The sequence below is a fragment of the Phoxinus phoxinus genome, assembly GCF_949152265.1.
Source record: "Phoxinus phoxinus genome assembly, chromosome: 4".
In the NCBI taxonomy this organism is placed as follows: domain Eukaryota; kingdom Metazoa; phylum Chordata; class Actinopteri; order Cypriniformes; family Leuciscidae; genus Phoxinus; species Phoxinus phoxinus.
Window position 1 is genome coordinate 21,943,551 of NC_136879.1, and position 21,107 is coordinate 21,964,657.

Here is a 21,107-nt window from a genome sequence, read left to right on the forward strand (position 1 = left end):
ATGTTTGGAGAGTTGGTTTATGTTGGAGCGCTTTCTGTGACAGGACATCAGTGATTTGGAGTTTAAACTACGGAGAAGATTCTTAAAGATTAAAAACTAAAAACTAAAAATATGCTTAATATATAGGCTTAATAGCTATAGACGAGTCTAAAAAGCCTATTCGAAGTTTTTGAAATTATATTCCAAAGGGTTCTGAAGACTCAAAAATTCGGAAGACTTTAAAATATTCTGAAGGGTCTGGAGTTTCTAAAATATTCTGAAGATTAAACAAGAGTCTGAAGATTCCAAAAAGTCTAAAGATTCTGAAATATTTTAAACGTGCGCAAGACTAAACTCCAAGAACGCGTTCAAGAGGAGTTCAATAAATGACTGACAGCAACGATGAAAATATATTACTAATGTAAACATATCAACCCCAACTAGTATATCCAGCAATGTCATATTTTGACAAGGATTAACACATGCGCGTCTAAATATTAGCTACTACTTTGCGCTTAAAGTGTTCAGTGCTGCGGTTTTTGCGCTTTCCACACACGGACACATCGCACGTGCTGACACTTTCAGCTTTGGCTCAAAAGGCACAATTTCAGTTCAAAACGTATAAATATCGAATTGGATATTGATGGCATCCACGGAGGGGATCAGGACCTTGGGGAGAGTTTGGAGAAGCTTGGCTCTCTTTTACGCACTGCTAATCTTTCTCCCCTGGCCGTGTGCGGTTGCAGGCAAGAAGAAACTGTACATCGGAGCTCTGTTTCCGATGAGTGGAGGATGGCCCGGTGGTCAAGCGTGTCTCCCCGCAGCGCAGATGGCTTTAGACCTCGTGAACAACCGGAGCGACATTCTGCCGGACTACGAGCTGGAGCTCATTCATTATGACAGCATGGTAAGAACTGGTCAAAACTTTACATTAACGATGTCCATATAACATATATGTTTTCCTGATATTTAAATATATTTAAATATTATGTAGCCTATATGTTGTACCATAGTTTTGCTCAACATTGCATTCAAAATTGCAGTTGACATGAAAAAATCATCATCTGCATCAGTGATATATATATATATATATATATATATATATATATATATATATATATATATATGCTGATTATTTCAAACTATTGAGTTTCTCATAGTTTGAAATAATCAGCATATATATGTACACACACACACACACACACATACATGGCATATATATATAATTTATATATGTAATTAATATATCATTTTAAAATAATGTTTTTTTGTTGCTTTTAATGGTTTTGCTTTTAGATATAATTCATTTAAAATGAACTGTCCCAGCGTATGTATTGGTAGTGTCTTTGGTTTTGCATGACAATGAAATTGGCTTTACCACCATACACTTGCAAACATAATTATTATACAATAGCATAAAAGTAAGTTACTGAACACTTTCCAAAATATTCTAATATATTTCATGTCAAAAAAGTCCTTCTACTTCCAATCTCCTAATTTCCCAGTGTCATTTTAGCTAGTTCAATTGCATTTGATCAGAAATAGTCTTTTTCAACCATGTACAATGAATTAAAAAAAAATTTCAAGGGTTTTTGCTGAGTACTTTAGGAACCAGAAACATCATTGTGTTAATGTATTCAAATATTTCATGTTCAAGGACTGAAACATAGATAAGTACCAGATGTTAATTTAAGATGGCATGAAATTATCAGTGTTTAGCAGGTGCTTCATTAATATTGTGGCACTGATTGTATCTTGAGATTCAGGAGTTGGTATCGAATTGACATTGCAGTTGTTGGTACATTAATATTTCACAACTCGCTGCACTTGGCTGTTATCAACAGCCTGTAAGGCTTCAGCTGCATAAAGTAATTTGGCTTCCTAAAAATACTCCCAAATTCATGCACCAAGAATGCTTATGTATGCCTTTAGCATTGCAGAGTTTTCGAAAGATCCCCCCTTAAAAGTGTGTTCTTTATTGTATTTTGTTTATTTATTTTTAAATAGGATTTTTTGTGCAATATATGCATCAGGAGAAACATTTTCTGACTTTTGTCAAAAGTTGGTTTCAGTTCTGCCAGCGCATTTAAATATGTCATCAGTGCTGGTTTGATAGGTAAAATGTCTGATAGTAAATATGTGCAAGAGTGTGCAATTGTGATGTATCTCTTATCACTGCTAATGAATACGTAGCACTTTCAGAAGTTCAAAGCGGGCCAGTTTAGTTTTCTCAGAGTGGTGTGACGGTTCTGAACACCCCATAGGTGAGGAAACGGTTAAAGAGTGCTCTAACTGGACGGAGATGTGTTGTACCATGGTTGTGATTGGTGAACCACACTCTGCATTGCAATCGCACTCTATAGAGGAAGAATCAGGGAGATGAGGGTTGGCATGGCAACAGCCACCAGTGAAACCACAGTTCAAACAAACTTGCATCCCTGTAGATCTCGTAAGGATAAGGAGGTTCTTCTACAGACTCTTGTGTATCTGCGGTACCTGTCTGACCGCTCACAGATGAGAGGTTCTTACCGATGAATCATAACATTCTGCACTGTAAAAAATGTGGCTGCGATTAGTTAAAATTTGTTGAGATAACTTAAATATCCAACTTAACCAAACTAAACTTAAGTTAACTAAACTTAATATTTTAAGTCAAGCTTGAACACATACTTTTTAAAGTTGAAACAATGTTGGATTTTAAATTGTGCTAAATAATCGCAGCAAATTTTTTTACAGTGTGTAAGGTTTCCAGATAGTCATCGTCTTCCCAGTTAGTTCACTAGACCTCCTACTGGCTTAAGAATCCGCATCCACCTGTGATTCTTGAGTCGAATTTGACCCACATTGAAAAGCATTCAAAAGTCTTAGAAGTTAATGATTGTAATTCTTTAATGTATTAAATAATTTTTTTCTGAATCCAAAATATATGATAAAAAAATTTGTTCATTGAGTTTTGTTATGGAAAAGAGATAATTACATTTTAAGGGCCATTTACTCAACACCTTTTTTAACAAAAAAACGACCTCTGTTTTGGCCCGTATCGCCTGCGATAATTAATGTGATATGGCTCAGCTTGTCAGTTAACAAGCTGAGCATGTAGTGGCATTTAGTCTGTGTAGTAAATGCCACTACATCTGAAAGCAGGTGATGATGATTTACTACTAATCAAGGAACCGTCTTTACTGACGAGATGCGCCTAACAATGTCATGCGATATATCTCCCAGCCCTACCGAGCAGCACAACACACTTAGCCAATCAGCATTAGGGGGAGTGTCCACTCATGATGGGTTAGGAGAGAGTGAGCCAATCAGCATTAGGGGGCGTGCCCACTCATGATGGGTTAGGAGAGAGTGAGCCAATCAGCATTAGGGGGCGTGCCCACTCATGATGGGTTAGGAGAGAGTGAGCCAATCAGCATTAGGGGGAGTGTCCACTCATGATGGGGTAGGACAGAGAGTGAGCCAATCAGCAGTAGGGGGCGTGCCCACTCATGATGGGTTAGGAGAGAGAGTGAGCCAATTAGCAGTACGGGGCATGTCCACTCATGATGGTGAGGAGAGAGAGTGAGTCAATCAGCAGTAGGGGGCGTGTCTACTCATGATGGTGAGGACAGAGTGTGAGCCAATCAGCAGTAGGGGGCGGGTCTACTCATGATGGTGAGGACAGAGTGTGAGCCAATCAGCAGTAGGGGGCGGGTCTACTCATGATGGTGAGGACAGAGTGTGAGCCAATCAGCAGTAGGGGGCGTGTCCACTCATGATGGTAAGGAGAGAGAGTGAGCCAATCAGCAGTAGGGGACGTGTCCACTCATGATGGTAAGGAGAGAGAGTGAGCCAATTAGCAGTAGGGGGCGTGTCCACTCATGATGGTAAGGAGAGAGAGTGAGCCAATCAGCAGTAGGGGGCTGGCCACTCAAGATGGTAAGGAGAGAGAGTGAGCCAATTAGCAGTAGGGGGCATGTCCACTCATGATGGTGAGGAGAGAGAGTGAGCCAATCAGCAGTAAGGGGCATGTCCACTCATGATGGTGAGGAGAGAGAGTGAGCCAATCAGCAGTAGGGGGCTGGCCACTCAAGATGGTGAGGAGAGAGAGTGAGCCAATTAGCAGTAAGGGGCATGTCCACTCATGATGGTGAGGAGAGAGAGTGAGTCAATCAGCAGTAGGGGGCGTGTCCACTCATGATGGTGAGGACAGAGTGTGAGCCAATCAGCAGTAGGGGGCGGGTCTACTCATGATGGTGAGGACAGAGTGTGAGCCAATCAGCAGTAGGGGGCGGGTCTACTCATGATGGTGAGGACAGAGTGTGAGCCAATCAGCACTAGGGGGCGTGTCCACTCATGATGGGGCAGGAGAGAGAGTGAGCCAATTAGCAGTAGGGGGCGTGTCCACTCATGATGGTAAGGAGAGAGAGTGAGCCAATTAGCAGTAGGGGGCGCGTCCACTCATTATGGGTTAGGAGAGAGAGTGAGCCAATTAGCAGTAGGAGGCGTGTCCACTCATGATGGTAAGGAGAGAGCGTGAGCCAATCAGCAGTAGGGGGCGTGTCCACTCATGATAGTAAGGAGAGAGCGTGAGCCAATCAGCAGTAGGGGGCGTGTCCACTCATGATGGGTTAGGAGAGAGAGTGAGCCAATCAGCAGTAGGGGGCGTGTCCACTCATGATGGAGGAGGAGAGAGAATGAGCAAGAGGGAGATTTGAAGAAGGACTGTAGAAAGAGAGATGGGTGAGAGGCATTACAAAAGAGAAAAGGTCAGAGGAATATCCATGGAAAAAGAAGGGTTATGATCAGGCAAGAACTTTAGGACCCGTGTTAATATTAGAAAAGCTGTCCAGCGCTGGAGAGACCGAAGCAGGAAGGCCTGAAAACGGATGCTGAGGTTGAGTTGTTTCTGATCTATACTTGTGTAGCATTGCCATGTTTCACAGAGTTTCAAGATATGTTGTAATGTTAGCTATAGGGACAGGATAGTTTTGAGTGTTGTTGTTTGTCTGGAGCTGCTGTGCTGCTGGTGACTAAAAACAAACTCTTGCTTGTATTTACTCTTGTGTACTACATGTTCATTTTCTGATCCTCCTTGGTGTTCGTTCGTCATCTTCACTTTATTTTACATAAAGCATTATTTTGCTTTGCTTCAGCTATGATAAAGAGACATCCACTCTTGCATGGTATGTTTGTACATTTGGGGGGCGGAGCAATTTTAAGCACCTTTAAGGGCCTTTTTTATAAATATAAAATATTTTTGGGTCTAATTTAAAAGGTCATAACTTTTTCTTTAAATATGAGTTCATATATAAAGAAAAAGATGGAGCCCTTTTTAAAATAAAGAAATAAATAATTTTGTAAAAACGGTCACAAGAACTATTATTTTTTTATCTTTAAATGACATGTAATGATTGTATTAAAAGTGATTTTTTTTTACCAAAAAAACAAACAATAGAAAGACAATAGAAAGGTTAAATTGTTTTTCCATTTCTACTTTAAAATAGCTGTAGTCGTCATATACAGCGTACATAGGCCTCCTTTAGCTTATACTTTTATCCAAAGTGACTTTCAAATGAGAAAAATCGCAACCAGTTTATCATACAGGAGCCGCTGTATTAGCAATACTGCAATAATCAAATTCACCTTAATTCATGATTTAATGAAAATGATGTCTACAATTCCTGATATTATTAACGGCTTTCTAGAAATGTCACCATATGGCCCATGAAATATGAAGTCTCTGTTTTAATTTAGCATGCAGGTGAAAAAGTAGAAAAATGCAATATTTGGAACAGCAGAGTGTGACTTGGTGTAAATGTCATGTGTTAGTATGCCGTGGAGATGGAAGAGCAGGTGTGAAGTGCTCAGACTCGTTGACATTTAAACCGGCAGATATTTTGAGCATTTCCTCTTGATTGGTGAGCACTTCATACCTGGATGAGATACTAATCAAAATTGCTTTTGGGTGTCAGAAATGTAATTACAAAGGGAGAAAGTCAAATTTGATGTGGGTTTTGCATTTAATTATTGTTCAAAGAATCTCAGGCATGTTTGGGGCATTCGTTTAATCTCTCTCAAATAGCCAATTATCACGCAGAGCGATGTTTGTATAGAAACATGAAAGTCACCTCAAAATTCCAATTTCATTTGACATTTGATAAATATTTATTTAATAAATTAGTGTTATTGTAACCCCTGCCATGCTCTGGGTGCAGAACACAGATAATTTTTTTCCTAATCCATTTTATTCCCCTTCCCTTTTTAAAATGGCACTTTTAGGAAAATTATCCGCAGGAGATTTGTGTTTTAATTAATTGAGACCAACTAGATTTGAACTTTTATGAAGAAAATGTGAGTCAAGCCAAACTTGCTGACATGATGCTACGGTGTTGTGGGTGGTTATTTGGTGGTCGCTAGGGTGTTGGGATTGGTTGCTAGGTGGTTGCTTATTGGCACAAGTCAAAAGAACCCACCGCCAAGTTTCTATGATATTTTAGATATGGCGTGGGTCCTTTCTTCAATTTAAGGCCATGGGAATCTCTTTTTTTTTCACATTTTATCATCTGCCAGGCAAAACTTATAAGTCTGATCACTTAGACAAGTAATATCAAACCTCTCCCTAATATTTTAAAGTACCGTATCATTTACTTTATGTCCATAATACAAACAACATGGAATTACACAACAAATGTAGTACTTAGTGTTCGGGGTTTGTTTAGTATGAACAATATTATGCTTACATTAGCACACACTACTAATAATTACTGTTGTCACTATCATTTCGAATGATAAATTGCACATTTTATGATAAGAAAACAAAGAAAGAGCTTTTCACAGGCGCTGATGCTACAAGTTGTGGTCCATCGTGTGTGTGTGTGTGTGTGTTTGAGATATTTGAGATATTTACAGGGACCCCCTTGCACAGATACACTCACCCTCTCCAGACGGTTGCCATGGTTATATCAAAGCTCAGCCTGCAAACTTTGATCAATTATTAACCGTGATAGAGCGAGACCGAGGTAGAGAGTGAGAGAGAGAGAGAGAGAGAGAGAGAGAGAGAGAGAGACTGATGCTCTGATGAGACACTTGTGTTTTCCCTGTTTTAATTGGCATCTGTTGTATCCAGATTGTAACGAGAAAGATTTCCATATCCAAATGCATGCTTTATTCATTCTCATCAGAGTTCAGATGCAGAATCACAGTTTAAAAACAATAAATCAACACTTGCAAGTTAATAAAAGGCAGAAAAGCAGATAAAGACTCATTCACGGTCTGAGTCACGGGAGGACGTGTTTTGCTTCGTTGGAATGAGACATTTAGCATTTGAATCTGTATAGTAAACAAAGTCGAAGCTACAGATCCGGCTTGCGCTGTATGCCATGATCTCTTTATTGTTATGCACACTGTGCTTGCATTCACCAAATATCATGACTCAATCAAAAGACTTTATTTCATTAGTCAGATAGTTTTTGCCACGAAGAGAGCCACAGATGCTGACATGGCATTATATAAAACTATACTAGACTATACTCATTAGTCAGATACGTAATGAAAATTATTATCAAGAAAGAATGAATGAAATGTTAAATTTGAACTTGGGTAAGAAACAGATTTAAATTTGAATTGCAATTCTGCATCCTAAGGAAGTCGATTTCAAATAAACTGAAATCCAGGTGAATTCATATAACTGTATGATTTACAAGAATAGCAAAGTTTGTCAAGAATGAATGTTAAATAAATGTTGGCTTGACAGCCTTTTTTGAACAGTTTTAAAAAATAGATAGATGGACGGACAGACAGTCAGAGATAGATCGATCAAGTGCAAAGATGTGTGTAAAGAAAGTGTATTCTTTTTATGTACACTGGACTTTTATTTCATTAATAAAATATTATCTGCAAGTACAGTTTTTGAAAAAAAAAAAATACTTCAAGTGCACACTTAATTAAGTGCACTTAATTTTCACAATGGCAGATAGAGGTTTATTTAGTTGAACTTCCAGTGAGGCGTGGCCAAATTCCAGATTGTCAACTGAAAGTGAGCCAATTCTTCCATTCTTCGAGTACAACTCGAGTTTTTGCACTACCCTGCACCATTATATCAGACCCAACAAAAACAAAATCTGTCATTGTGTCCAACAGCAGCGAGAAAAGGTTTTCTTGCCCTTTTTAGCCGACGCTCAGTATTCTGGTCCTGAGACCTGCATAACCTTCAGCCCCAGGGACTTTGAGAACACAGATGCCTCCCTCACGTCAAGCGCCTCTCGATGGCTGCTTCTCCGAGCCCGTGGACTGAATAAAAATGCCTCAGCTCCCTGGAGATGCCAAGACAGACTGGAGCAGAGAAACCACATGTGGCTCTTTCAGAATTGTACTAGATTGATCCAACGATATCTGACAAAAATATTATTATTAGCTATTGCTTGTAACTACCCAATTCTCTGATACCTTCCACTTCAAGGAGAAAGACTCGACTGTTGCATTTTCATTACTGCCAGTGATCGCCACCACAACTGTATCTATATCGAAATCTGTATACAATGTGTTACTAATATTGACATATTATACTGTATCAGTGTATTAACAGAACAATTGCCTGCACTTCAGGTATTCTTACCGCACAGCTACTACCACTGCAAAAAATCACCTACACTTTGATTCCCTCACTTGTACAGTATTATTATTATTGTATTGTAGACTGTACACGAGTACGGTTGAGCTCTGTGTACGTTCGATGATCACTGTTTATATGTGAATAAAAGCCTGAATTAAATCTGTTCATCATATAAAGCCATCATGTCTCTTGATTTAAGAAGACTTGGCTTAGACCGCTCGATTCATATGGGTTTTAAAAATGATATCTTTAGGAACGTTTTGCAGCATCTGAGTTTTAGGTAACTAGACTTTCAATGGAGGAACAAAAATCCCTCTGATTTCATTAAAATATCTGAAGATAAATGACAGTCCCTAAACTTAACAACTACCTTACTAAACTATTAATAAACAGTAATTAGGAGTTCATTGAGGCAAAAGTCGTTGTTAATAGTTATTTAATAGTGAGAATTGGACCATAAACTAAAGTGTGACTGAAAAAACAGAGAAAAAAGAAGGCTGTTGTCTTCCCTTTTGCCAAATAGATAGGAAAACACCCATAATGCACTGGGCATGTTGCCGTCCAAGGCCACTCCCACCAGTCTGCGATGAATACACTTGACCAGAGTCAAATACCGCCTTGCTTTAGTAGGAAATACTTCTTAGCAAACTTTTAGTCATAATGGTGTCGACTTGTACTGTTCCCGGGTGCAGGAATTCAAAGAGTAATCTTTTGTGGGAGTGAGTTTACTTTCGGTTTTGAATGACAATAAACTCTCTCTAATCTAATCTACTTCTGGATCCAAAGTGGTTCCTTTCTGACTGCCATTGTTTTTGAGGCCAGCACCATGCCATTTATTTCTAACTTGAACGGAAATAAAACCTTACATGATGCTCCTAATGAAGTGTTTCTCTGCTAATTGTCACCAAGGGCACCATTTCAGTGTGACTGCATCTGCTGCGTTCATGCAGTCACCCCCTCATTTGTGAATCACTTCCTGTTGTATTTGTCACAGTGAACTGCAGCACGAGAGGTCTTTGGTTACAGCTTCACTGCAGTCCAAGATTGTTTTTTTGGGTAATGAGATACTGTGTTGCTGTGCTGATTCCATTGAGGCTTTAAAGGGGTGGTATAATCCTCTTTTCACAAGATGTAAAATAAGTATCTGATGTCCCCAGAGTGTGTATGTGAAGTTTTAGCTCAAAATACCCCACAGATATTTTTATATAGCATGCTAAAACTGTCACTTTTTGAGGGTGAGCAAAAACGCACCGTTTTTGTGTCCTGTCCCTTTAAATGCAAATGAGCTGCTGCTCCCGACACAGGGGGAGGAGCTTTGATTACCTCACACAGACATGCATTGAAAATTTCAAAAACGTTTAGCCTTTTATGTTGAAACCGGAGTCAGACAAAGATGGAGAGACTCAAGAAGAAGTGACAACATGTAGAATGCAACTGGACATTTCTGAATGGTTAGTTGATGAATTTATGTAGCATATGTGTAGTTATCTTCTAGTCTCTCCCTATATGGAGGATCCCTTTACCAATCTACAGATAAAGCGTTGTGGGGAATTTCGGCTCGCGTACCTACCCCGAAGTGATAAAATAAAATTCTGTATCAAAATTTAAGACAAGTAGTTTGTTTAGGCTTGGTTTGCAGGGAATTACAAACATGCGCACATATATTCAAAAGCATATAACTATAGAATTAATTCTTGATGCGCACGTGAGCGCCATCAGCGTTTATCACAGGTTCACGTTTAAAGTCTGTTTGGAGAAAAACGGTGTCGTCTTAGCGGTCTCTAATTTAATAACAAATGATCACTTCGCCGGAAGTGAATCAATCAAAACTTTAGCTGAAAAATATCTTTATTCAAGAACCGCTATAAAGCCAAAACAATTACCTTAAATTATACGTTTATCTTTGTAAAGCTGCTTTGAAACAATCTACATTGTTAAAAGCGCTATATAAATGAAGATGACTTGACTTGACTAGTCATTGATTAGCATATTCTGTCATGATAATCTATAAATCGTGTTCCCGGGGGCGGGGTTTATGTAAATGTTAGGGTTAGTGATGTCATTATCCCATGAGGAATGTCGTGTAGTCCCTACCAGCCGTTTGTTGTAGTCCTTAAAAAGTAATTTCTTTAAAATAAAATATCTCCCTTTGCTTTGAACTTTTAGCATTGTAACTTTGTAGATGTAGTTTATGCTCAAACAGCAACATTACACACTAACTAAAGTTAGAAAAGTGAAATCATAATCAACCACCCCTTTAACAATTATGACACGCTCAGATGAAGCAAACTTTTTCAAAGGCAGTAGACTAATTATGACTTTTTCTCTTTCCTTCAGTGTGATCCAGGAGAGGCCACTAAACTGCTGTATGACTTGCTGTACACAGAGCCCATAAAGATCGTCTTGATGCCGGGCTGCAGCTCCGTCTCTACGCTTGTGGCTGAGGCGGCGCGCATGTGGAACCTTATAGTGGTGTGTTTGCTACGTGTCTAAACTCTTTATATCTGTATTGTTGATCATCGGTTTTTCCATACACCTGGATTTCACTGTCGAACATTACAGAGGTTCATATTGGGAAGCTGGTTTATTGTCATTCCTGGTTAAACTAAACGGTAAAATGATAAAACCGTCGTTTTACAGCTTTAACTACAACTCGCTTCGAGATTTGGATGAGCAAATGTGCCACACTAAACAAGGAGTTCTGTTATTTCTGGGTCAAGGAACAAAAAGAATTTGGACTTGTGATCTCATTGGCTTTCTGTAGTCTGTTGACACTCTTGAAAAAGCTGACAAATTAAAACTGTCAAAAGAGGCTCTCAAGGAAGTCAGAGAACCGAATGAGAGCGTGAAAGTGAAAAAAGCGAATGAAACCCGCTAGATACGCTTAGTAATTAATTTTTCCAATTATTCTTTTTCAGTCATCTGGCATCCGCTGAGGTTTGCAGGAATTTGCAAAGTAATGTTCTCTACTCCGACTTTGTTCTCAAGTTTAATTGTGTGAAAAAGTTGAGTTTGCGGCGTGCAATTTGGAAAAAGTTGGAAAAGGGAGTTGCGAGTTTACTCTGAACAAATCAACTCTCCAAGGAAACCTTCTGAAAGACTCCAGTCTTCAGTGGGTTTGTACTCAAGTAGATTACGAAAGAGATTCTCTTGAAAAATTAATAACTGTGTTTATAGCCTACGTGACAGTTTAGACTTTAGACAAATCGATCCTTGTGAAAAAGAAGTACACCTTAGCATGCTTTTAAAATGATTACTTATTATTACAGAAATACTTTAAAAGAATATACTTAAGTGCAAACTAAATGTAATGTTTTCTGCCACTTTAATGGATTTTAATTATGAATAAATTAATGTTATTTTATTAGAATAATACAATATTATATGGAATTAGCTGAATTTAGAGTGCTAGTACAATTTAAGTACCGGTACATCGTAAGTTAAGTACAATGCATGCAGCATTTTTGGTAAAGTAAAGTAAAATAGAATTGAATGTAATTTCACACACGTGGTTCGAAAAGGTTAATGTTCCTGAAAAAATAGTCACACTTGTACTCCTCGCTGTCAAAAATGAATGCATTCGAAATATTGAAACATTTTTTGAGATATCAACCTGAAATTTAGACACAACTTGTTAAGATTCATGGCTTTGATCTTATTTCAGTTTTAGAGTAAAACATGGTTTGGAAAATATATATTTCATATAAAATTAAAAATAGTATTTTTTTTGCATAAACTTACGTTTCTTACGTTTTTGTAGGAATAATCTGCCAAGTGTCTTATTTAAAAAGAGACCAAACTTAAGTCTGTACTCCAAAGCATTCAAGATTTAAGACATTTTAAGTTTGGAATTTCATTTTCAGGTCTATGCTCAAAAAGTGGTTAACGGGTAAAAAATGTATACTGGTAATAACAACCGCATAAATTGAATTTAATAACACAAAATCCCCTAAAAATACAAAATATTAAAGTCCCCCTGTGGTGAAAATCAAGTTTTTAATGTTGTTTATGTGTTTATGTGGTGTTTTAATATGTTTTAAGACAAACCATGTGCAAATTCACAAGTCAACACAATTGCTGAGTATTTTCTCCTTAAAACTGCAGTGATCTAAAGACACTCAAAAATGCGGTTTGAAATCGCTGGTGTTTCTGACATCACAAACTACCAAGTAAGTGAGTGGAGGCGGGGCTAATATGCATATTCATAGAATCGCGTATATTAAATGAGGCAAGGGTGTAGTTACATTCAAGCTATTTTAAGGCATCTTTTTTCATGGAAAAAACATTTAAATATGTCATTTTGGTGATCAAAGATTAGTTTTAAGGGATAAAATGATTGACTACAGGGGGACTTTAAATAAAAAAACATTATCAAACTAAAATATAGTATATTCATTTCATTGATCTAAACAATTAGCACCAGAGGGTTCAAATATTAACTTTAAATTCAATATTGAATAACACACAATAATGCTTTAATATTGTTAGTCAACACATCAAATGATGTGTACTACTTTAAAGCATGACAAAATGTTATTCAAATATAATGAGTATAGCCTAAATATTTACTTTAAAGTAAAACGTTTGATTTGACATTTTTTAAGTTGATCATTGATTTTTCATCAAGAAATCTGGTTTATTGCTTGAAATACAAAGATTTAGTTCTGAAAGGATACCTATAATAAACTGGATATCGTTCCTCCGCTGTGCGTTTCTAAGTATTGACGCGTCAACATTGGATGAAGAAACAGATTGGCTTGTTTATTCAGGTTTGCTCAAAGCTTCTGGCTTCCCTGGGTTGACATTTACCCTTCTTACAGTGTGTGCAAAAATCTTACTCATATTTTTGCCCTGCTTTTTCTTTGTGTTTCGTTCTTTTCAGGGGCATCAAATAAGGTCAACCATATAGCTGAGTAAATCTTTTCAATGTGCTCTCTCTATCCTTCTACCTTTTTACCCACCGTCTCTTTCTCCTGCTGTCTCTCTGAAGTTTTCATACGGCTCTAGTTCTCCAGCTTTATCCAACCGCCAGCGCTTTCCCACTTTCTTCCGTACGCACCCGTCAGCAACTTTGCATAATCCCACACGTGTGCGGCTCTTCCAGAAGTGGGGATGGACAAAGATCGCCACCATCCAGCAGACCACTGAAGTCTTTACCTCGGTCAGTGCTTGCAGATATTTCTCTCTTGTTTATCTAACTTAGTAAAGTCTCACTGTGGTTTTCCTATTGTTACTAGGTCTCAAGATTTTTTTGGTCTTTGTGTGCTGGTGCTTGTAGTGAAACCACAAAAGCAATTTACTGTTTTACTTTATTTAAGAACTCAGAAACTTCCTCCCCTGGTAAAAAAAGATGCAAAAATCCTCTTATACGGTAACATTGAATGCCTATTTGGTGTTCTGTGACTTGACATGCCTGTAAGGAGGAAGTCGAATAAACATGCCAGTGTAAACGCCAAAATATGAATTGGTGAACACATGAAGAACTAATAATGAGGGTAAAGGTATAGTCAAATCCATCTTCTTGGCTGTGTGTAGCACCTACCGCTCTGCATATCCCAAAATTAGAAAAGACCATCACATTCTTTTGTTTTGTAAACCTGTCAAAATGTAATACAGGATTTGCAGAGAGGCTGCATTGCAGCATTGTATCTCATTTCACATGCAAAAAAAAAAAAAAAATGCAATGGAATGTCATTAAAGAGGACGGAAATGGTCTTGAGAATGGTTATGATTATTAAATTATGACTGTATAGGCGCAAAAAACTTTGATGAACGCTGTAAGTGGACCTCTGGCGAAAATAAAATGTTAAAAATGATATGACCCCTTTAAAGGAAGTAATTTCCCAGAAAAGTAGTTTCCTTTTCCTCTTAAAACTGTTAGCAGCTTAACTGCTGCCCCTTTACTCTAAAGGTTAATGTCTCAGAGTTAATGGCAAAGACCGTGGTTGATTATTCTCTCCTTAAGTGATGAAGGACTTAAAGTCGTTTTTCTTCATGTTGGCTGCTAGGAATATTGACCAAGTCATAAATCTCTCATGCATTGATTTAGTAGGCTATTGAGCTAGTGTAATTCCTCTAGGCTAATGATCCCCCTCCATCTCTTCACCAGCTCATCTCTTTTTCTCATGTACTTTCTTCCCAATCCTTCTCTCCTGTTCGCATCCTCTTTCTTTTCCCATTTCCTCCATTCATTGATGTTGGATGTCTCAAGAGCACTTTTCCAAAAAAAGCTGCCCCATTACTTACATAGGTAACAGGCAATAAGTCATAGGTAATAAGTCAGTGATTTCTTCATTGTTTTAACTCAAATTTTAAATTTCAATGAACTCAAATTTTTAAGGCAACCAGGTAACTTACTTTTTTAAGTTAAACCAACAATATCTTTTTTTTACAGTATATATATATCCTATTGAGTGTTTTTCCCCATCTACCTTTATTTCTGACTGTTCCAGACTTTTTTATTTTTCCATTTCCTTTACTTTGTCATTTTTAACTTTGGTCTGCGCTTTGACCATTCACCTTTTGTTCTTCTCTTTCATTCGCTCCTTGATCTTTTCATGTGCTCTCTTCCTGTCTGTCCTCTCTCCACGAGCATCACTCCTCTCCTGTCACTCCCGCTGTCTCACCTCTCTCTCTCTCTCTCTCTCCTCTCTCCCGCTCTCTCCCGCTCTCTCTCTCTCTCTCTCTCTCTCTCTCTCTCTCTCTCTCTCTCTCTCTCTCTCTCTCTCTCTCTCTCTCTCTCTCTCTCTCTCTCTCTCTCTCTCTCTCTGTCTCTCTCTCTGTCTCTCTCTCTCTCCAGACTTTGGATGATCTGGAGGAGCGTGTGAAGGAGGCCGGCATCGAGATAAGCGTTAGACAGAGCTTCCTCACGGATCCTGCAGTGGCTGTCAAAAACCTGAAGGTGCTTTGATGAAAAATTCACCAGCCGCTCACTTCCTCTCCTCAGCCCGTGTCGGGTAGCTAGCTAGCAGGCAGAGCACATGAAAATCTTATGTGAAATAAATCAACTCTCTGTAGAATCCGTTTCCTTCGTCAGATCAAGTGACGGTTCGGAGACTGTCTTGGTCGCTACCGGCATCAGTTATTGAATAGTTAGACAGCATAATTTATTGTAAAATTATATTGCATAAAGATCTCATGAGAATAGGACTGTCTTGTTAAATGCTTGGCTTGTTTTGGCATATGTCTAGCCTTGTGTCTAGCCTTTTTTTAAAACGGTCATCATTTTTGGTGATGCTAATGGTGCAGAAATGTCACACTTCACCTTTAAAGCATGTCACAAACAGAGTCAATTAAAGCAATAAGTAACTTATTGTTTTAATATAGAATTGTTCAATAGAGCCTACATTTTATCATTAATAATTCAGAATAAAAGCAGTACCAGTAACTAAAATCCTAGTATAGTTCATTATCTGTAGGCTGTTTGCAACATAGCAGCCATGACTGCAGCTCATATACAGTATATGTAGTATGTACTGTATATACATTTACAAATCATGGAGAATCAAGTCATTATAAATAATCATTCTTGCATTTCATGCAAAAAATGCTTGCTAAAAGCCTCTCTTCCATCGCTTTTCCATGGAAATTAGTGAAAAATAGAATAGTAATAAATGCATTTTGCATTAAATACATTCTACATATTTTCCATCCAGTGTTTTTATGTACTATCCCAAAATTTGCCTAAAAATATATGGATGTAAATCAGGATAGTGACACTTTACTATATGTCACATTGTCTTTGTCTACAGCGTCAAGATGCTAGAATCATAGTTGGCCTCTTTTACGAGACTGAAGCCAGAAAGGTGTTTTGTGAGGTAAGTAACATCTACGATTCTTTTTACGAATACATCTGAGCTGTCAATTTATTTAAAATCAATTCAGTTCGATTCTTCTACTCAGCTTGAGTTAACTCACTGTGGCTTAACCGAGATTAAAATATTGAATAAGATTATTGCTTAAGCGTAGACCTTCAAAACATGGTGTCATCTTTGGCAGGTCTTCAAAGAAAAACTCTATGGTAAGAAGCATGTATGGTTCCTCATCGGCTGGTACGCAGACAACTGGTTTAAGATCAAAGATCCGGCCATCAATTGCACAGTGGAGAACATGACGGAAGCCGTGGAAGGGCACGTCACCACAGAAATCGTCATGCTCAACCCGGAGACCGTCCGCGGGGCCTCCAACCTGGTGAGTGGATTTTAAGATTTTGACTATGATGATGCCTATGTAAAAAATATCTATAAAAAGGATCATTAATCCTTCTCAAATCCTCCACAGACGTCCCAAGAGTTCCTGGTGCAGCTGATGTCACGTCTCGGGGGCAAAAACCCAGAAGAAACGGGCGGGTTTCAGGAAGCGCCGTTGGCGTATGATGCCATGTGGGCTCTCGCACTGGCCCTCAATAAAACGGTGGCCCCGCTGAGGGCCAAAGGCTGGGCACTGGAGGACTTCAACTACAACAACAAGGAAATCACTGCTGAAATATACCGAGCCCTCAACACCAGCTCGTTTGAAGGAGTGTCTGTGAGTTGATGAAAAGCAAAGGAGAAATAGCTGTCAAATAACAATGAGATAAAATACTCCAGACGGTGATTTCTCAGACCTGTCAGAACACCTTTTTAAATTTTAAATTCACATTGGCAATCATCGGTCTCAGATGATTCCGTTTTTATAATGCACACAATGAATCTCAGCCCAAACTCATTATAGAATGATTCAGCCTTTACTTTTCCACAGATTTTATTCTTTTTTTCATCATGCATCACAAATGGATTTCTTTTATGATGATTTTGGATTGACGTGTCTTTATCATAATGTCTTTTGAACTATTTATATTCATGCATGTGTGTCTCGTAGGGTCACGTCGTGTTTGACGCTCAGGGTTCACGTATGGCCTGGACTCTCATCGAGCAACTGCAAGGTACAAACAAAACAGAAAAACCCTAAAACTAATGTAGATGATGACACTAATGCACTTAATTGCATTTTAAAGGGTCACATCCTTCAGTTTTGTAGAATTGTATGTTTGTCTGTTTTGAGGAATGTTCATTTATGATGTTAGTCAAATGTACTTGCTTCGACTAACCAGTAAAAATACACTTTTTCAGTATATTTTTTTGTTGTTGTTGTGAAAAACGTGCCACTTTTTTAAAGACTATGACTGTCACATCACTTATTCCTGGTTACACTATTCTTTCACGTTAGTGTATCGATATTCCAACCTCTAGTATCGATACTTTTTTTAAATCAACGTATTTAAAATGAAGTTAAACGTTTACTCTTTGAATTCCTGCATGCGGAAACAATACAAGTCGACACCACTGTGACTAAAAGTTTGCTAAGAAGTATTTCCTGCTAAAGCAAGGCGGTATTTGACTCTGGCCAAGCGTATCCGTAGCAGACTGGTGGGAGTGGCCTTGGATGGCAACATGCCCAGTGCATTATGGGTGTTGAATTTTTCCTTCCTATTTGGCAACAGACTTTTTTTCTCTGCTTTCTCTAGTCAGGTAGCTCTAAAAGTTCACAGGCAAAAACTTGCTGCAGTTAAGGAAAAGCCCATCTATCTTACTTCCTCCTCATTACTTTACTGTGTCTGTGGTCGTATTTTAGTGTTTAAGATTTCAGAATGACAATATTTCCTGTTTAGTTTCAATGAATGGTCTGGACTGTTAAGAGAGTCAAACTTTTATGTTGTGAAAGTTTATCTACATAGTACATCAAAGTCTTTGATTTCCAAAGTGCGAGAAGGGTTTTTCCACAATATGTTCCCTTTCAGACTAACTTTGATCAATGCAGTTGGGCTTGTTTTTTATCTTCGACCTATTGATGCAGCTTTAAGTCGACTACTTTTGCAGATTTGTTGAGTCAGGCCTCTTTTGAAGCTTTTTATTGCAGTGCTTGGTGAAAGCACGTTTTGTTAATGTGACCTTTAGTTGACACACTGTTAATTAGATGCTATATTTACACTGGAAAACTTTTAATACAAGCCTTTAAAAATAACATTACTATCTACCCAGCTAACAAAAATATGTTCTAAGAACATCTTGATACTGTTCCCATTAAGTTATGGAAACATTATTTCTGAATGTTCTCAAAAAGTTTACATTTTAAAGTTTAAAGTTTAAAAAGTTTACTCCTGTATATAAGAAGGTTAGCAAAATCCTTAAGGGTTCAATTTGGTCTTTTTACAAACAATATGGGAATGTTACTTTTTGAATGTTGAATGTTTTGAAACGAGTAGTTAGTAGTAATGTTTAAAAAATGTTAGACTGACGTCCAAGTGAAACATTCATGAACGATGTATAAATAATCTATTTGTGCTAACATTTTGAGAATGTTATTAAAAACCAGAAAACTATCAACTTACATTTTATTAACGTTCGTTAATAACTTTGAGAAAACCTTGCCAGAATGTTCCTGTTAGCTGGGTTAGTCTGTCCATTTATAATTCACAGACAGATGAGGGTCTCTTTGTTTCGGGAAGATGTCGGCATGAGAAGTGGCTTCATATTCACTTTTCTTTCAGACATTTGTCATGTTTCATTTCAATTCCTTTTTCTTTCCTCAGCTGGGAGCTACAAGAAGATTGGCTACTATGACAGCACAAAAGGCAACCTGTCCTGGTACGGAAACGACAAATGGATTGGTAAGAGAAACCAGCCTTTTTCCTGCACGTCGAGACAGCTCTGTCCATTCCACTCCCGTCACCTTTCACAGCCGCACTTGGCCCGTCGAGATTGAGGCTCACCAGTATTGATTTCTATTAGCTCAACAAATCCCTGTCGCGCTCTTTAATACATCGCTAACAATTAGCTGTCCTTTCTGCTAGAGGAGGCCATACAGGCCCAGGGGAGCGGAGCCACATGCCGTTCACGGCTCGCTCTGACCTTTGTGCGGCTCTGTGAAGTTTCTCCATTGACAAACTGATATTGATGAAACCGATGTAAGGCGCAGAGCAGATCAAATGAAAATCTGTGATGATGCTGGCAGATAAATGGTAAAGTACAACATGTAGGAAACAGTGTGAAATTGAAAAAAGTAATTTAATCTTCTTGTGGTTTACCAACCAAGGTTTTGTCCAGACAGGCATCAAAAATCCAATATTTTGACGTCTTCGACTCTGATCCATTTAGTTGTTTGTAGTCTGGTACAAAGGCTCAAGGTATGACTTATTAGCATGGTTCACTGTGGCTCTAAAATGCATATTTTTCCATTGACATTCATTCAAAATAGCTGTGTATTCTAGCAAAATATATATATTTTGCAAGCAACATGTTTATGTGATTATTTCTTTATGATTATATGTTTTTGAAAGATGTCTCTCATGCTCAGCAAGGCATTCATTCATTTGATCAAACAAAGTAAAACAGTAATATTGTGAAATATTATTACAACTTGGGTTAGTTCACCCAAAAATAAAAATTCTGTAATCAATTACTGACCCTCATGTCGTTACAAACCCGTAAGACTTTTGTTCATCTTCGATGTTTGAATTTTTTTTCCAGAGATTTCTGTCCCTCCATTGACAGTCCACGCAACTACAACTTTGACGCATCAAAAAGTTAATAAAAAGATTGTATAACTAAACCATATAAATCGAGCGGTTTAGTCAAATTTTTTAGAATAGACACGATCACTTTATATAATGAACAGATTTAATTAAGGCTTTTCTGCACATATAAACATTTAGTAACGGACACATCAGTTATGGTAAACGGAAGCTCAAGCATGCTTGCTTGACGTGTGAGGACCAATGAGGTTCCTTCTCGTGTTTCGCAGCACGCTTGAGCTTCTGCAAGAACCAATGAGGTTCATTCTCGTGTTTCGCAGCACGCTTGAGCTTCTGCAAGAACCAATGAGGTTCATTCTCGTGTTTCGCAGCACGCTTGAGCTTCTGCAAGAACCAATGAGGTTCATTCTCGTGTTTCGCAGCACGCTTGAGCTTCAGCAAGAACCAATGAGGTTCATTCTCGTGTTTCGCAGCAGGTTTGAGCTTCAGCAAGAACCAATGAGGTCCATTCTCGTGTTTCGCAGCTCGTTTGAGCTCCAGTCTCTTAAATGGCTTTTAAAAGCGTGGTTGTAATATAAACTGTGTTATTTACAAACCCAATGCAAACTATATCTAAATATGGTCTTAAAACGGAAATGTTTCGGTCTGAATGATTTAGTTAGATTAAGTACTTTTTTCATCATTCGGGATGCAAGGTGAGTGTAACGTCACACAAAGTGCAATGTGAATGGATCCACTCATTTACACACTTAGAGTGCACTGAATGAGCAAGCGGATGAGTGGTTTCACACTCAGCATATGCATGAATGTGTCAATAATACAGAAAGACTTTTGACGCTTTCTGTCTCATGCACCTCATAAATTCATTTCAGTTTTCCCTTCCATTTTGCCAGTCAGTCCTAAATATACAGTGTGAACAAAGCAAAAGAAATGCTTTACTTTTAAAAGCATCCCATCATGTGTAATGTCACCGAACCAGAATAGCTTTGATAGAAAACTCACAGTTGTTGTTCAACTTGC

General features: G+C 38.2%; 1 protein-coding gene across 3 annotated transcripts in view; it reads left to right on the plus strand.

Annotated features, from left to right (window-relative positions):
* gabbr1a (gamma-aminobutyric acid (GABA) B receptor, 1a) overlaps positions 1-21,107 on the plus strand; it is a 49,180-nt gene that overhangs the window by 11,912 nt on the left and 16,161 nt on the right. For 2 of the 3 annotated variants that reach the window (XM_079609086.1, XM_079609087.1), the window contains exons 7-15: positions 726-886; positions 10,913-11,047; positions 13,566-13,736; positions 15,375-15,476; positions 16,327-16,392; positions 16,574-16,765; positions 16,856-17,101; positions 17,435-17,498; positions 19,146-19,223. In XM_079609086.1, coding sequence (XP_079465212.1) covers positions 726-886; positions 10,913-11,047; positions 13,566-13,736; positions 15,375-15,476; positions 16,327-16,392; positions 16,574-16,765; positions 16,856-17,101; positions 17,435-17,498; positions 19,146-19,223 — 1,215 coding nt within the window. The remainder of the gene's footprint in view (positions 1-725; positions 887-10,912; positions 11,048-13,565; positions 13,737-15,374; positions 15,477-16,326; positions 16,393-16,573; positions 16,766-16,855; positions 17,102-17,434; positions 17,499-19,145; positions 19,224-21,107) is intronic. The other variant, XM_079609088.1, reaches the window with a different exon arrangement.